The following is a 16,301-nucleotide window of genomic DNA, read 5'->3' on the forward strand; positions in this document are numbered from 1 at the left end:
ATTTTATTCAAGTAATCATTTAGAAAGTTTTCTGGTAAATCTCATTATTTGAATCTAATGGATTTTTTTATGACTAAAATGTGAAGAATAAACTTTAAAATATATCCTAACCAATACAAAAAAAATAATAATAATTTATATTTACTAATTAATAAGTAATAATTGAAAATAACTAAAAAAGTTACCCATGTCAATTGATGTAAAAATTTATTCCGATTTGTCTTCGTTGATCAGAACTTTTAACGACACAAAAAAAATTATGGTTAAGAAATTTTATTCAAGTAATCATTTAGAAAGTTTTCTGATAAATCTCATTATTTGAATCTAATGGATTTTTTTATGACTAAAATGTGAAGAGATACACTTAAAAATATATCCTAACAAATGCAAAAAATTTATAAAAATTAAAATTAATAAGAAATAATTGAAAATAACTAAAAACGTTATTCAAGTTAATTGAATTTTTTTTTTCATAAAAATATTTCTTTTCATTCATGAGTTCACTTTCTTCTAAACTACATATTTCTAATTAAAAAGAGAATTTTCTGCCATTATATAAAACTTGGTCTCAGAATAAACTGAACTAACTATTTAATTTATTTGAATATTTATTAATTCGTTTCATTCAATGTTATAAATACTAGTGTTCTACTTAACTTAGTTACCAAATTTTAAAGTTTTCAATATTTTTTAACCCATTTGGGGTCAATGTTCCCATTTTGGGAATATGTCTTATTAATTGAAGTTAAAAAGTGGTAAACTTAATTATTTCATTCCTAGCTTTATTAAATACATATCCCTTTATAATATAATGTTAATATAAATGTTTGAAATCATTCAATTGTGGTCATTTTTTTTTCTTTTGAAACTGAAGGTGATAGCTAATAATAGAAAATATCCATTTTATCAGGCCAAAATGCCACACTACTCTTGTTATGGAGATGCGTTTTCTTGTAACTACAAAGTTGTTGCATCCTCAGCGAGGAACTTAGTTATTAATTTTAAATGCTTCAATTAAAATTTAAACTTTAGTAAAAAAAATACACATTACTGTGTAGTAAAACATATTTCAATCTATAAAATGAAACAAAAATTCTTTAAAATATTAATTAATTTCACAAAGAATAAAGAAATTCCGTTCTCCATCTAGGTTAACACGGTGAATCAGTTTTCTCTTAAGAGCTCCCAGCACAAATATTAAATTAATTTTGAAGCAGTTTTCGCGTAATATGCATCTAATTATGCATCTAGTTTTCGCGTAATATGCAAACTAATTATGCATCAAAGTTGCCAGATACGCAACAACAAAAAAATCACTGTTGCAATAAAATACATTAACAAGTAATAAATCTATGTCATTGTATTTAATTAACTTCTCTTTAATTAACATTCTAACTTATGTGGAGAAACTTAGCTCAGCTTAACACGCCATTTTACTTGTAAGCGATCAGCTGCCGTCATAGGTGTGGGTATCGTGGTTTTCTTCCTCTTGAAGTGATTGTACCCAATTTTAAAGTGTCTTTTCTTGCTTTAAAATTTGTCTAGCCTTTGATGTTTAAGGATTTTCACGAAAAGAAATTGAATATTGAAATTAGCAGTATTAACAAAACAGATAAGTTATCGTAAACTACAAATGATTGCAAAAAATATAAATTCTGGAATATTTTCGAAAATGATTTAAGGTATCCGACTACCTTCATGTCCCTACACTTTTCGATTCGATCAACTTAATGTAAATAACACCATAATTATAAATAAAGAGTTATAAGAATCATAGAATTTAGGTTAGCATAAGCATAAATAACAAAGCACCACATATCATATGAAAAAAATCAGGCGAATTTTGGAGTTAATGTTCTAGTTGATGGTTTTCGAACTGAGTTTTTATCTTTTTATATTTTCTTGCTCAAGAAAAAATTCTTACTCTTTCGCTACTCTCCTTTTCCAAACAGCTCAAACTAAAGTTTGGTAAGAATACAAACATTTCATTAAATTATATTTAAAAAATTCTTGTGTCTAATATTATTTCACTACACACTTCGTTACAGCTAAATTAAAAAATACTCAACTGAAATAATCCAATGTGTTTTACTGTATAATATTATTTTATTGTATTTAAATTTTGTTTCACATGTTTAGTTTTCGATTTAGTGAAACCTATTATACCATTGTAACTTCCTCTACAATTGCGTTACTTTTTTAAAAAAACAACACCGATATACTTTTTTTTCTTCCTAAAAATACTTATTTAGTGTTTTCTACCCAACAGATTATTTAGTAATAGTACGAAATGTTAATTCCTAATTATATTTTGTATTTTTGTATTCACTATCGAAATTGCCTTTACCTATTAGTCAGTGGGTACAGTTTTGCCTGAACCTTAAAATAAAATAAAATAAAATAAAATAAAATAAAATAAAATAAAATAAAATAAAATAAAATAAAATAAAATAAAATAAGATTTTATTAGCTTTCAGTAATTTTAAAATGGTTGATTGATACCGATTAAAGCATGTCTAACAAAAACTGCTGTATAATAAGATGATATCAAATGAATACTTTATTATAAAAAAACAAAGTTTCCAGTTTTAATCTCTTAATAAGCAAAATCAAAAATCACTATGATTAATGGAGAATTTTAAGAAAGGAAAATAAATAAATGTTATAGGTTTAAAACCTGAATAAAGATGTATTTTACTAATAAACAATTCCTTTAATTTTTAATGATTTTGTAATGACAACCAAAGAAATTTGAAATTTCAAGTGAGAAAATTGGATCATATTATGTAATTTATCTGTCACATGAAAATACAATTTATCATTTTTATTTAATTGTAATATAGATTTTTAAAAGAAAATAAAACTTTTCTTAAAGTCTTATTTTCAAAAATGAAATGAATCAAGTTCTATTTCACTAATGGATAATTATAAATTATGGTCATGTTCTAGGTTATCATTTTTAATAGTGAAGATACTGAACGAAGATCTAGTTTAGTAATGAACATGAAATCTATCCTCTTTTTAACATGTTGAGCGAAACAGCACTGATATTTGTGACCTCGGCGGTTTTTCTATTTTTAACTTTTATTTAACTACCTAAATTCAAATTTTTACTAGTAGACATACTAAGAATCTTATTTTATTGGACGTCAACATTTAGATTTATAACTTCCGATTAACTGTGACATCATCAATACGTTTTAAGCTATCTTTAAATATCCTTTCACTTTTGTAAACAAGTCTAGACAAAAGTTTTTAAAAAAATAAACACATTATTAATTTCTGCTAAAATAGCAAAATCAAACAAACTGATAAATGTATCTCTAGGAAATGTACTGATAAATGTATCTTCGTACGGGGTGAATGAATAAAAGAAAAAAATCAATCAATCAGTACTGAGAAACACAACGCAATCGTTCTCAAAACTACAAGGCATATATCGACACAATTAACGAGCTTGATTTTAGAACCAGGTGAATGACACTTTTAGGGAAATTAATGAATTAGAGAAAATAACATAAAGTGGTTGCGTCAATATGGGTATGTTTAACGTAACAGAACTATTTTTGCTTTCACTTTTATCTTAACATAACTAATCCGTTTTTTTTTTTGGCATTTTCTTTTCTTACGTAATATTCGAACTACCCCTAAAGTATCACTATTTGGGGATGCTTAAAAATCAATAATTATATTAATAAAATAATTCGTAATCTTAATTTTTTATTAAGATTACGACAACTGCATTTATTAAGATTTATTAAGACGACAACTGCATTTATTATTATTTTTCTTCTTCTTAAAACGAGTCGAATTAGGACAACGTCCATTATTCCATACGCAGACTGAAGATAAGTTTTATCGGATGCGATTAGAACAAAACACGCCATCAGATGACACAAAAGTGACTTTTCCTGTTTTGTAAACTAATCCATATCAGTTTTTAATTCGCTTGCATGATTTTATATTTCAAATTAGGCAGTGGCAAATAAAATAAAGCAAAGAATTATTAGTCCCACCCTCTAATAAATTGGTAATAAAATAATTCAATACAGAATAATTCAATACAAAATAATTAAGTACAAAATAATTAAATGCAAAATAATTCAATACAATCTAAATCACAAACTTCTTTTTTCGTTCTGAAAATGTCCATCACCTGGCTCTTCCACTAAGTTTTCAAATAATATAGCTAAAATAATTTCAATTTTTTTATTATTTAATATTATGTGTTGTATTCTTCGGTGACTTTACGTTATTGAAGTAAGCAAAACTCGTTGTTCGTAATTCGTACCATTGGAATAAAGATAAAATGTATTTAGCATCACTTGACAAGATGCTATTTCTCGCTACCAATTCATGATAGTTAAAATTTATTACTATTAAGCGTTATTTGTAAACATTTTTTTATTCCAAAATGGCAACTAAAAAACGCAAAGTTGATGTAGAGTGACGTGCACTCAATGATGAATTGACTTTATTTTATTTCAGAAGTTTTTACTCGGCCCACCAAACTTTTTTTTTTAGATTTTTGGCCCACGACCCAAAAAGTTTGCCCATCCCTGTTTTAGCACATAGCTTGTTTCATTTTATATCGATTAATGCACATTATCAATATTAATCGAGCATTAGTGTCGATAATAATATGCAGATTTTTTACGGTTACCCAAAATGCGAATAAATATCTTTTCTCCTTATTTTTGCTTTTTAGTTCAGAAGTTACTTTTTTTAAATTTCAATTAATACATATTACCAACATTAATTAAACATCATTGTTGTCAATGATAGTACGACGATTTCTGATGGCTCTTCTACACAAATAAATACCTTGGTTTAAAATAAGTTATTTTTTAGAAACTATGTTAAATTGAAGTTGTTGTTGTAGTTCATTTACGTCACATTAGATCTGCACAAATGGGCTATTGACGACCGTCATGGAAACATCTCTGAGTATGATCCGAAGAAACGCTATCACTGTTGTTGTTGTAGTTAATTTACGTCGCACTAGAGCTGCGCAAATGGGCTATTGACGACGGTCTGGGAAACACCCCTGAGGATGATCCGAAGACATGCCATCACAATTAAGATCACCTGCAGAGGGGATGTAAACGCTATCACAATTGCCGCCCCCCTTTACAGAGAATTGAAACGCTATCACAATTTCAATTCTCTGCAAAGGGGACGGCAACCCCGCGTTGGTTGTCCGACGCGTGAAATCGAGCACTTTACGGTGGAATTGCTACACAATACAAAAATCAACGAAAGTAACAAACAAAACAAAAAAATTCCAAATTTGGATTTGTATAAATTTTGAATTTTTGCATGATAAACAACATGCAAGAAATTTCGTTTTTCGTAGACTCATTTTTTTTATGTTTAATTTTTCTGAAATACTATTTCAACGTTGTCTATTTTCGAAATCAATCGAGAAGCACAGTTTTTTCAATCGCATGGCAGAATACATCTTTCCACTTTTAGATTATTTAATATTTATTTTAAAATTTCTGCTATATTCAGACTCACTCTAAGCACTAGAACTACTAGTTCTATTCCTAATGCAGTCGAGTTCCATGCAGCATTTTTAATTGGTTTCGAAATTAAGACAAGAGAAACAGAGGCACAACTAGAGTTTACAGCGTCAGAGGACAATCATTGTTTTTATACTCCCTTGTAAAATGATGTCACTCACGACCATTTAAGGTTTTGTAATATATAAAAACTTAAAACCAATGTAATTGCCATTGAATTACTGAATTGTTGAATTACATTGAATAAGATTTGGAAAGTTTAAATAACTTTTTTTTTAAAATAGCGTGATTCGATATCTTCATTAGTTTCCATTTCATTTGGTTTAAAATTTAACGGTGTATTTTACTAATATGTAGAATGATACGCAAGGTATGCACAGAAATCAGGTTCTTAAGAAGAAGAAAAATACCCAGTCCACGTAAGTTTTTTCTGGTTTATTACGAAAGAACCCAATTTTGCCGAGAAAAAACGGTTTTGATTGGGTTTTTACATAAAAAAAACCCAATTTCACCTGAATATAACTGAGTTTTTTTTTTAATATTCTACATGCATACTTAACATAAGATATATTATATGATGAAAGAATATTGCTTGATTGTTTCAAATAGAATTAATAAAAAACATGCTTATAAGAATAACTATTTAAGTTTTTTTTTTTTTTTTTTTTTTTTGCTTTCTGAATGTTCTTTATATATTTTGAAAGCAAATGTTCTTTATTCTCTTAAATGTTCTTTTCTTTCTAAAAATTCTTCATACATTATTATGCAGTTTATATACATATAAATAACATAATGATGAAGTAACTGTAATGATTCTTTTTAAAATATAAAGCATAATAAGTACCGTGATTTGTTTAAAATCATAAATAAACACATAATACATAATTTGCTTTAAAGCTGATAAATGGAATTTATAAAAGCATTGTTAACATTCAGGAAACGAACTGAACTTTTCTTTTTGATAGACATAATATGTTCCTTCGTATTTTTCAATGTATGAATTCTTTATGCTTTACAATGTGCAAATAATTATCAACTTATATCTTTGTTTTACATTTTGCTTTTGAAATGAATGAAAAAAAAGATTAAATACAATTAAACATTTGTTTCTCTAAGCATTCCAAGTATATAATTTAAGATTTTAATGCACACGCAGAAATGCGCATTAAATTTAATTAATAATTATGCATGAATGAACATATCCTGAACAACTAATATAAAAAAAAAATACATTCACACTTCACTCACTATAAAATATAACCTTTCTTTTGCAATTAAGAATATTTTTATCAAATAAAATATTAGTAAATAAAACTAAGATTCATAAATATTAAATTCATTAAAATTGAATTCGTTAAAATGTAAAATACAAATTTAATCTCAAGTATAATAACTATTTCATGAAACTAAGAACTTAAGACATTAGAAGTCGCTCCTTATGCCTTATTGAAAGTATTTAAACGTAAATGTCCTCGTAAAAGGCTCTCAAATGTCAAATTTAAAGTCTCTAAAATGTCCTTTCTTGCACCTCGTTAAATACGGCACGGAGATCACTGTCAGATACTAATGCGCCTCTCTCATGTGTTACTATAGTTTTCATTTGATAGCTAGCGCCATCTATAGCCAGTTCCAATTATGAGTCAGAATTTATAATAAATGACATGGCAACAGAAATATCAGCAACAGTAATATCAAATTTCAAATTAATCATCATAACGCCGATTTTGTTATCGCTTTAAATAGTTTAACTGTCGTTTTAAGTTTCGAATTCTTTCGGAGATTAAAAATTTTGATATATATTTAGTGATAGTTCTTTATATAGATATGATAAAGATAATTAAATTATATGTTTGTAAGCAAAAACTGAAATACAATAACATAAATGAAAAGTATTGTGCCTTCTTTTGCGACTTTACAGATTATTGTGGTGGCTAATTGTTTGCGTTGAGATATCTTCATTTCAATTGGTAAAAAATTTTTCATTTTAATTCTATCACAATAATTCCTTAATTGAACTTTATTCTCAGAAATAAATGCATATTACCTTTTAGAAGAAAAGATGTATTTGATGAAGTATCAAATTGTTTATTAACATCAACATTCAATTTTTTTTAAATCTACCTATCATTCCACATCTTTTTGAATAATTAATATAATGCTTAGTTTTGATTTTGATCTCTTTTATTTTACTTATTCTTTACTAATGAAGGTTTACTTATTTATTATAACGTTATGTTAGGAGTAATTTATAGAAACATCTTAAAATACAAATGTAATTTGCGTATACGAATTGTTTACAAATTTTAAGTACAAAAAATATATATATGTTTATCTAAAAAGAAAACTCTTGTATAAATAGCTTATTTTTTCAATTTTTTTTTTTGTCACATTATGTTAGTTTGATTTTAATAAAAATCACATTGAATTTTCTCTACTTCTTAAAAATATAAGTGCCCAAAATCAGTTTACTGAGTCCTTATCTAACTTTTGTAGTAAAATAAGTGAATGAATGTGTTGAAATCAGTTCATTATTTAGCCATAAATAGTGTAAGTTATATTCAAACCTATTTGTTGTCATGGTGTGTCAGACAATGTTAAGTGAGAGTAAATTATGAGCTTGATGAAAGAACTATGTTAACATAGTTTTACTGGGTATAAAATAAAATTTTTAAACAGACAACTAGTCAATTTTTCATTATGTGACGAAGCTAAGTTAACTGTTGACCAAGCTTAAAGCCAAAACTTTGGAATATTTCTATATTGTGATCTGTTACGCCAACTACAACCGGGAGGGACCCAAATAGATTTTGAACTTTTAAATTTTTAAAAAACAACAAAAAAGCATGTAGATGTTGGCCAGGGAGTGGTTTAGAGAAATGCATTTCAAGTTGATTCTTTTCTGTGGTGTTCTTTTTTTTTTTTTTTTTTTAGTATCTCGGTTACCAAGTTTTAGTATCGGAAGTTACCAAGAATTAGCCATTATTCTGCCAGAGATTTACGATAATCTATCCCAAAACTTAAATATTTTCATATATATATACTCTGCATGTAAACAAATATTGAAGCAGGCAATGAAGTTTGCTTTTTCTCAAACATACATAAAGCAAAGCTCGTGATTGAGTCTCATTTCTGATTTTGGAAAACCTCTCTATATAAGACAAATATCTATATTAAAGGTGAAACAGTAAAAAAGCCTTCACCCTATTTTAGTTTTGCATTAGAAACTTTTGAGGTGTAAATTCAATATAGTTGATTTTGTTAAAACCATATTTGTAGCCAGAATCTTAGCCTTTCTGGAATTAAAAATAGGTATTTTATATTTAAAATGCAAAAAGAAAAAATATACTCTAACTTTATGTTAATTAAATTTTTTTTTTTTTTTAGATTTTGTGATCATCAGTGATTGCAAACAAGAACGATGGCAGTAACTTTGAAACTATTCTCGTTGTCTTGTTTGTTTTTATCCGTTGTTACTTTGTGTGTGGCTTTCCCATCGCAGAATTCAAAGTTAAATTTGTCTTCCATTTCTGAAGCTGAGAATGAGATATTTTATCAAGTAAACAATCATAGAGAAAATGAAAATCCTAACTTATCATTTTCATGGTGGAATCTAGGAGGCATCAAAGAGGTAAGTTATATTTTTGAAACAAATTTATCATATTAAAAATAGTTATTTTTTTTTTTTATTATTTATTTTTGTAAATTTAATTAAAACAGGGCTTGTAGCGTTTTAAAAAGTGCTCAAAGGTGCTTATTTTCGCTTTTAAAACTCCTTAAAGGTACTTTTTTCATTGGGTATTTTTAAAAAGTGCTTAATTTTCCCTTTTCCAAAATTAGTATCAATATTTTCATGATCATGTTTATATTAGTAATCAATATTTTTTTACCATGTCAATTTTCGTCCCGTATTACGCAAAAGCATGATTTTCTCATTGCTCTATTCAACGTTTTCACAATTTATCTAACCATAATCTATTTAGGTGTACTCGTGGTCCATAGTGTATGAAAGCGGCAATCATTTTACATGTTAGATGAAATACTTGCGAGTGTGCTTGTGCGTCTATTGAGCTGAGTTCGGTGAGATTCTTTTACTCTCAGATGCAACTCTGCTGCATTTTGTAAGATATTCACGATTTCAGGCTTCATTTTGCACCCTCTGATATAGAACCAAAAACTCTCTTGATTATTTAATGGCTAATATAATCAAGAAAAAGAGTTCTTTGTCAGAAACTGTTTATTTTTTATCATGATCATGTAAAGTCTTTGAAAATTATGTTGCATTTTGTTAATGTATATACAGTGTTTTCGTTACAGAAAAAAAGTGGGTGAGAATTTCTCACCCTTTCTCAAAAACTGGGTGAGATTTCAAAAAGTTAGGTGAGATTTCTAAAAATGAAAAAATAGACTTGGAAAAGAAATATTTCATTTTTAACATCTTCTAATTTTTAAAGCACTAAATATTTTTGCTGCATTATCATATGGAAAGTGTTCTATATCTACTTTTTCATCAGCTATTCTCATTAGGTTGCTCAAATGCTTATCAGTCAATCGGTTTTGGGTGCAACAGATGCTGAACTATTCGGAACCACTAAGAAAATTTGTAGCATTGTGCACACACTTTCCTATCCTCTTCACCTGCCAGCATAGGCTTTTCAATTATTTCTGCTATAGAATAGTGAAGTTATTTTCATGTTCATACTTCATGCTAGTATTTGATCCGTATCCGTGGAATATCCGTATTTGCTTCGTTTTGACTGTTCCTACCGACATTTGTTTCATTTTGATTTGTCCGTTACGGACTAGAAAATGTTGCCTTAACAAGGCATTTGTCCATCTTACATTCAAGCACAAAAAATTTAAACGTCTTACATGAAGAAACCTTACCTACGGTTAACACGTGGTTGCAGAGAAATGTGTTCTGCTTTTCGCACTGGTTCTGAACAATACTGGTAAATAGGAAAGCTTGATAACAAGGACCGATGTTGAAAATAAGGAAAGATCAAGGAAGAAAAGTGAAACGGATTTCATTTAAAATAGCGGAAGACAAAATTTTTTCCAAAATTCGCGAGATTCATTCATTTTGAAATTCATTAATAGAGTGCGAGAACTTCTCGCGTTAATCATTTTTTAATGCGAGAAAAGAAAAAAATATGCGAGATTCTCGCGCTGTAGTGAAAACACTGTATATAGTGCTTAAAAGTATTTTTGAGTGCTTAGAAGATGCTTATTTTTGTTGAAAGATTTAGCAATGCACCCGTTAAAAAAGACCTTGTGTCCCATTCAGCTTTAATTTGCACATGAGCGTTAAGTGCTACTACTTAATTACTACCATAAATAAATTAGATTTAAAAAAAAAGAAACTTTTTAAATAAAAATTTATACTTTCAGACTTTTATAACTTTTCAGACTTTAACAAAACTTTTTTTTAACTTAAACTTCATAATTCATTATTTTTGAAATTTCATATTGAAAATTTGTTCCATTTTCGTCTTCTACTTTGAAAATACTGGTAATAATAAAACAAAGCTTTACTTAACAGTTGTGGTTTATTGTCATAAGCTTATGTCACTTATGAAAACATTATTTGCGATGGATATTGTTTTTATAACTTACTGACAGAACCTTAACTGAAAAATTTTAATTTAATACAGAGCAATTAGATGATGTATTTTATGCTTTGTGTAATTTTTATCATGTTAATTTTAAATATTTATCGTAACTTTTAAATGTTTATTAAAACTTTTTAGCTTTTAAATACTAAGAGCAAACTATTTTTAATATTGACTTTTTTTATAATAGTAATAATACTGGGAAAATTTAATAAATGTTGATGGCATTTTTAAATGGGCATAAATAAACAGCACTTGGTTATGTCTTCGTTGAATAATCAATTTGGCCTATTCCTCCTTATGTTTATATCTTGTTAATCTTTATTTTGTAATAACACTTATAGCAAAAATAATAACCAATACATGAAGCTAAATAGATTAGTCCAATATAACAGGTGCATGATAGAATGATTGCTATCTTTCATGTCAGATTCATCTCGGTAGAAATTAAGAAATTTTTTTCTATTTTATTACAATTATTTTTTTTAAAGTTAATAAAGTGAATTTAAATGAAAATTACAGAGTAGTAAATATTTAGCAATCATAATTATGTTGAAATATGCTATTTGATGAGAAAAAAACCAAACACAAAACCAAAAAAAAAAGTATCCCTTTATGTTGGTTGCTGGTACAATTCAGGTTTTAGTCCCAGATCAACAAATCACAATTGCTTTTGAATCTAGCTTAGTATATTCTTTTAAGATATTGCTTATTCATTATCATAACCTTAGTTTGGTTTCGTGCTCAAGGGGTATGATTTCTCTTTATGTGTACTTTTGAGAGTTAAATTTTTTTACTTCATGTTCAGTGTTTTCAATAAAACTTCTGTGGTTTCTCGTTAAATTAGTATTCAGCATGGTTGCTAGGAAATGTTAATTAGTGTTACATGCTTGGCTCTTTCTGTAAAATGAGCATTTTTTATATGAAATATCTAAAAGAATAAGTAATGAAAAATACAATTCTCTTGACTGTTTAAAACTTCCGAGAAATGTAGTCTTGAGTATAAAAAGTTATTCTTGGCACTTTTTTATGTAGAAACAGCATTTTTTTTTTTTTCAATTTATATTTATATCGTTTCGATAATATAATTTAAGATATATTTTCGTGCAGTTCTCCTTGGATGCTTTTAATCAATTTGTGTTTGTTTTTTAGTCATTCAACAATCTATGGAACAGAATGGGGTCCACTAGTGAATGCTTGGCATGTAGATTTGTTGTGGCCCTTTTCCAACATTACGTTGAAAATGGTGCATCCGAGGAAGAGATTGGCAATATTGTGAAGAAAGTATGCCTGTTCCTGAATATTGAAAAACCAGATGTTTGTCATGGTGTCGTGAGGCTGTTCAAGGTAATATAAAAATATTTTGTTATAAAAATATTTGTATGCACACTTCTTTCTCAAATACCAAAAGAATTTTTTTAATTTTTAGAGTTATAAGTCCTCATTTGTGTCATGTATGTGCGGACGCATCTTAATATACTTGTTTGTTCAAATCATAGTAATAAATTATCTATTGTATTTTGCAAGTTGATATTAGATGCCGTTTGAATAGAAAATTATTAAAAATGAGCCAACTTAAAATTCATTGATTCATTTTGAAAAAATCTTCGTAAGTTTAAAGATAAAATGCAGAAAAGACTAAGTAATCAACTTCTAAAGTTGTATTCATTAAGTAAAAATAAATAATGATAATAATAAAATTAAGTAATATGTCTAAAATGAAGCAAACACATTTTCTCTTGATTTTGCAAAAAACAACATTTGAGTGGAATTTAAAAATTAAAAAGGGCTACCTTTTCAACAGGAATTGTAAATGCATAAAATACTGAAAAGGATTTTATAAATAAATATATTTTACCAAAAATTGACCGTCAATACTAATTAGGGATAACATAAATTGTAATTTAAATGAAATTTTTTTTAAATTTAAATAAATTTTTTTAAATCTATCATTGATTTAATTAAAAAATGTATTTTAACAATATAATTTGTATATTCTTATGGTTGATATTTTTTTTCTTCAAAAACTCTGCTTTATTGAAACTTTCTAAGTCTGATTTGATTTTTTTTTCTCGTGAAATAATGAAAAGGATAATCTGTGTTATTTGTTCATATAAAAGAGACTACATGTTAATAAGAATGATGCAAAACATTTGAATTATAAGTTATTAGTTGTAGGTAAGACAATTTGCTAAGACAAACTGGACATTTAAATTACTCAATTTTGTTTTATGTTATCACTTTAATTATTGTTTTTGATATATTTTATCAGAACTGTCATAAATATAATCATGAAATTTTCGACCAAAGAACCCAGACTGCTTTGGCTAGATTTGCAAGTGGCCATTTTAAGTGTGTTACTCTGTGGAGGGAGGCAGAAAGATCTTGCAAAAAATGCTGTGTTCAACCAGCTTCGCCAGAACATATTCTGGTTTGTCTTGGACTTTCTAAGGTGGATCTTACATCAAATCCCTATTTGTTGCAGATTTTCTTGCTGTCAGCAGCATTATGGAGTTTATCTAACATATATCAGATTAAGAGGATAAGCAACAACAACAGAACTTTAGTTGGCAAATAAATGGGGAAAAAAAAAAGATTTTTAAATAAAAATAATGATTTTTGCCTAACCTGATCCTGGCAGGAAATTTTGATTATCTTTTATTCTTTGTGAGTAACTCTTGGTTTATAGGGGAAATTCCAAAACAGAAAGTCGATATAAGAAGAAAGGAAAGCCATCAGGCTGTTTTTCCTATTCTAGTGTTTTAATCTTGATAATATTCTGCGATTTTTCATTGCCTATCATACAGCGTTTGTGCCTGCATATCATACTTAATGTTACATAAAGAACATAATCATGCTAATCTCTTCAAATTTAAATTTTACAGTAGTGTTTTTTTTTTTTTTTTTTTTTAATTTTTTTTTTTTTTTTGAAGAAAGACTTTTTTTTTTAACTGCTTACTTTATAAATCAATTCTCTATGTAAACTAGCTCTTGTAGGTATAAGTAAATAATTCTTCACTTTGTTTCTTTAATATACCATCAAACAAACATCTCACACAAAACTAAAATTATCAAAATTCGTTGGGTTTGTTAAATGTAAATTTTTCAACCTTCTAAAATGTCTTAACTAATAATTGGATTTTACAATTTACAGAAAGAAGTGACGACTATAATTGCTAGAGTAGCACTGGATCCCCATGAAGTGTGCAGCCTTATTGTGGCTGGTTGTGGGGATGGCGTGAGTCCTCTTCACAATTGGACTGTTCCCCTCACACCATTCCCAAAACCTCCAGTTATTCAGCCGCTACCTCCAAAGGTATTGAATCTTCTCTAATTTATGTTTAATTTTTATTTAAGAAAGCATGGAAATGCAGCAACCTCAATAGTTTCTGCCTGTTCTAAAAATGCAGGACCTCTAGGCATAGAATTGTCAGGAGGCCCCTGGTCATTACTTTAAACAAAATTTACCTGTTTAAAAATGAAGCGTTTTTAAATTGAAATGACACAAGTAAATTATGATTAGCAAATTTGAACTTACACCTATTTTATTCTTCCTGGGCCTCCCAGGCCTTAATCAGGCACTGGTTTCTGCCCCAGTGTTAAGAAAAGAACTGCGGAATAAAACTGCTCCATAAGAAATAGGTTTCTTCCAATCCAAGTTGAAGTGAAAGGAACTATTTCTCATAAAGAAATTTCAAGAATTTTAACAATTTTTTGGACAATTTAAAACTACAAGCTTGTTTAAGTAATAGTATTAATTTCCCAACTATTATAATATTTAAACAAAAAATCAGTATGTGAAGGCTAAAAAGTAGCAATTGGATAAAAAAAATTAATTTAATGGATTTTTTAAGTTTTAAAAATAATTTTAATTCTTTATTCTTCATGAATGAGTGTAGCGAAACCTTATTTTTTTAATTATATAATTGTTAAAATATCCATATCAAATTTTATTAATGTCACTTAATTTAAAAAGAAAAATTATATACTAAACATCAGAGTTTGTTGATTTAAATCAGCTTGATTTAAATCACGATTGAAATCAAAAGATTTTTTTTAAAAAATCATTGATTTAAATCAACTGATTTTTTTTTACATATCTTGATTTTAAAAGTTAAAAAACAGTGTTCCAATTATTGATACTTTTATTATTTTCTTTTCTTAGTTTTAAAATTTATTTTAAATAAATTGCTATAATTAATTTTTGTTAACGTAATTACTTTCTTTCTTGATGTGTGTTAAATTCCAACACATTTGAAATTACATTTTTAAAAATCTATTGATTCTTGAGATTGAAAGTACTGATAAAAGTAAACATTTAATGCTGTCTTAATATAGACTTGCATAGCTGTAGAACGTAATTAATAAACATGAATTTTTTCCAAGCAAATAATGTTAATTAAAATTCGACTTTTTGATTGAAAAAGCATGGAATTAAAATCTACATTATATTTTATTGATGTAGGATTAGAAATGAATATTTTAATATAAAAATATATAGATTAAATATTTATTTATTTTTTGATGAATGACTACATTTATAAACACAATCTGTTACATTTATTTTGTCATTTTAAAAATCAAGAGGGAAAAAAGAAATCACAATTTTTTAATTAAAATTATGATTTGCTAATTGAAACTTTGTTTTAGTAGTTAAAGTACAGGGGTCTGTCCAAGCAAAACTTACTAGCGTTCAGCGGTACCTTCACAAATTCAACTTTAGGAAAAACTAGAATAATTTCACAAAATATTTTTTCTTAAAATTTTATTTTTGTGTCTCGTAAGAAAGGATAAATCTATATTTTTACAATATTTTTGTGTTGAATTTTTAATATAATTTTTTATTTTCGCAAATTATGTCTAAATTTTCACAAAATATAGAAAAACCTGACAGAAAAACCTAAGCAGACCCCTGATGTACTTTTTAAATTCTCTATTTCATCTAGTCTTTAAATTTCAATCATGCATTTATTCCAAAATGGTTGCCATGCATTCAAAGCTATGTGTTATAACGAAAAATTATTTTAGTAAGTTAGAGCTCCTAAAATATTGTTATAATATAGTTTTAATGTTAATTTAATTTTGACTAAACATTTATAAAGTATTTTTAATCATAAATTAAATTTCTTACAGTGTATTTGAATAAAAATCAAATTTTTTTTAAAGG

General features: G+C 27.1%; 1 protein-coding gene across 5 annotated transcripts in view; it reads left to right on the plus strand.

Moving 5' to 3' along the window:
* Positions 1 to 16,301, plus strand: part of LOC107443396 (sphingomyelin phosphodiesterase) — a 50,895-nt gene that overhangs the window by 12,833 nt on the left and 21,761 nt on the right. For 4 of the 5 annotated variants that reach the window (XM_087169425.1, XM_071180970.2, XM_043047744.3 and 1 more), the window contains 3 exons: positions 8,910 to 9,153; positions 12,287 to 12,481; positions 14,289 to 14,450. In XM_087169425.1, the coding sequence (XP_087025551.1) occupies positions 8,944 to 9,153; positions 12,287 to 12,481; positions 14,289 to 14,450 (567 nt within the window). In that variant the 5' untranslated portion in view covers positions 8,910 to 8,943. Of the gene's footprint in view, positions 1 to 7,196; positions 7,493 to 8,909; positions 9,154 to 12,286; positions 12,482 to 14,288; positions 14,451 to 16,301 lie in introns of those variants that run through there. The other variant, XM_043047745.3, reaches the window with a different exon arrangement.

This window comes from Parasteatoda tepidariorum, chromosome 8 (genome assembly GCF_982258835.1).
Source record: "Parasteatoda tepidariorum strain Cologne lab strain chromosome 8, Ptep-v5.0, whole genome shotgun sequence".
Classification (NCBI taxonomy): domain Eukaryota; kingdom Metazoa; phylum Arthropoda; class Arachnida; order Araneae; family Theridiidae; genus Parasteatoda; species Parasteatoda tepidariorum.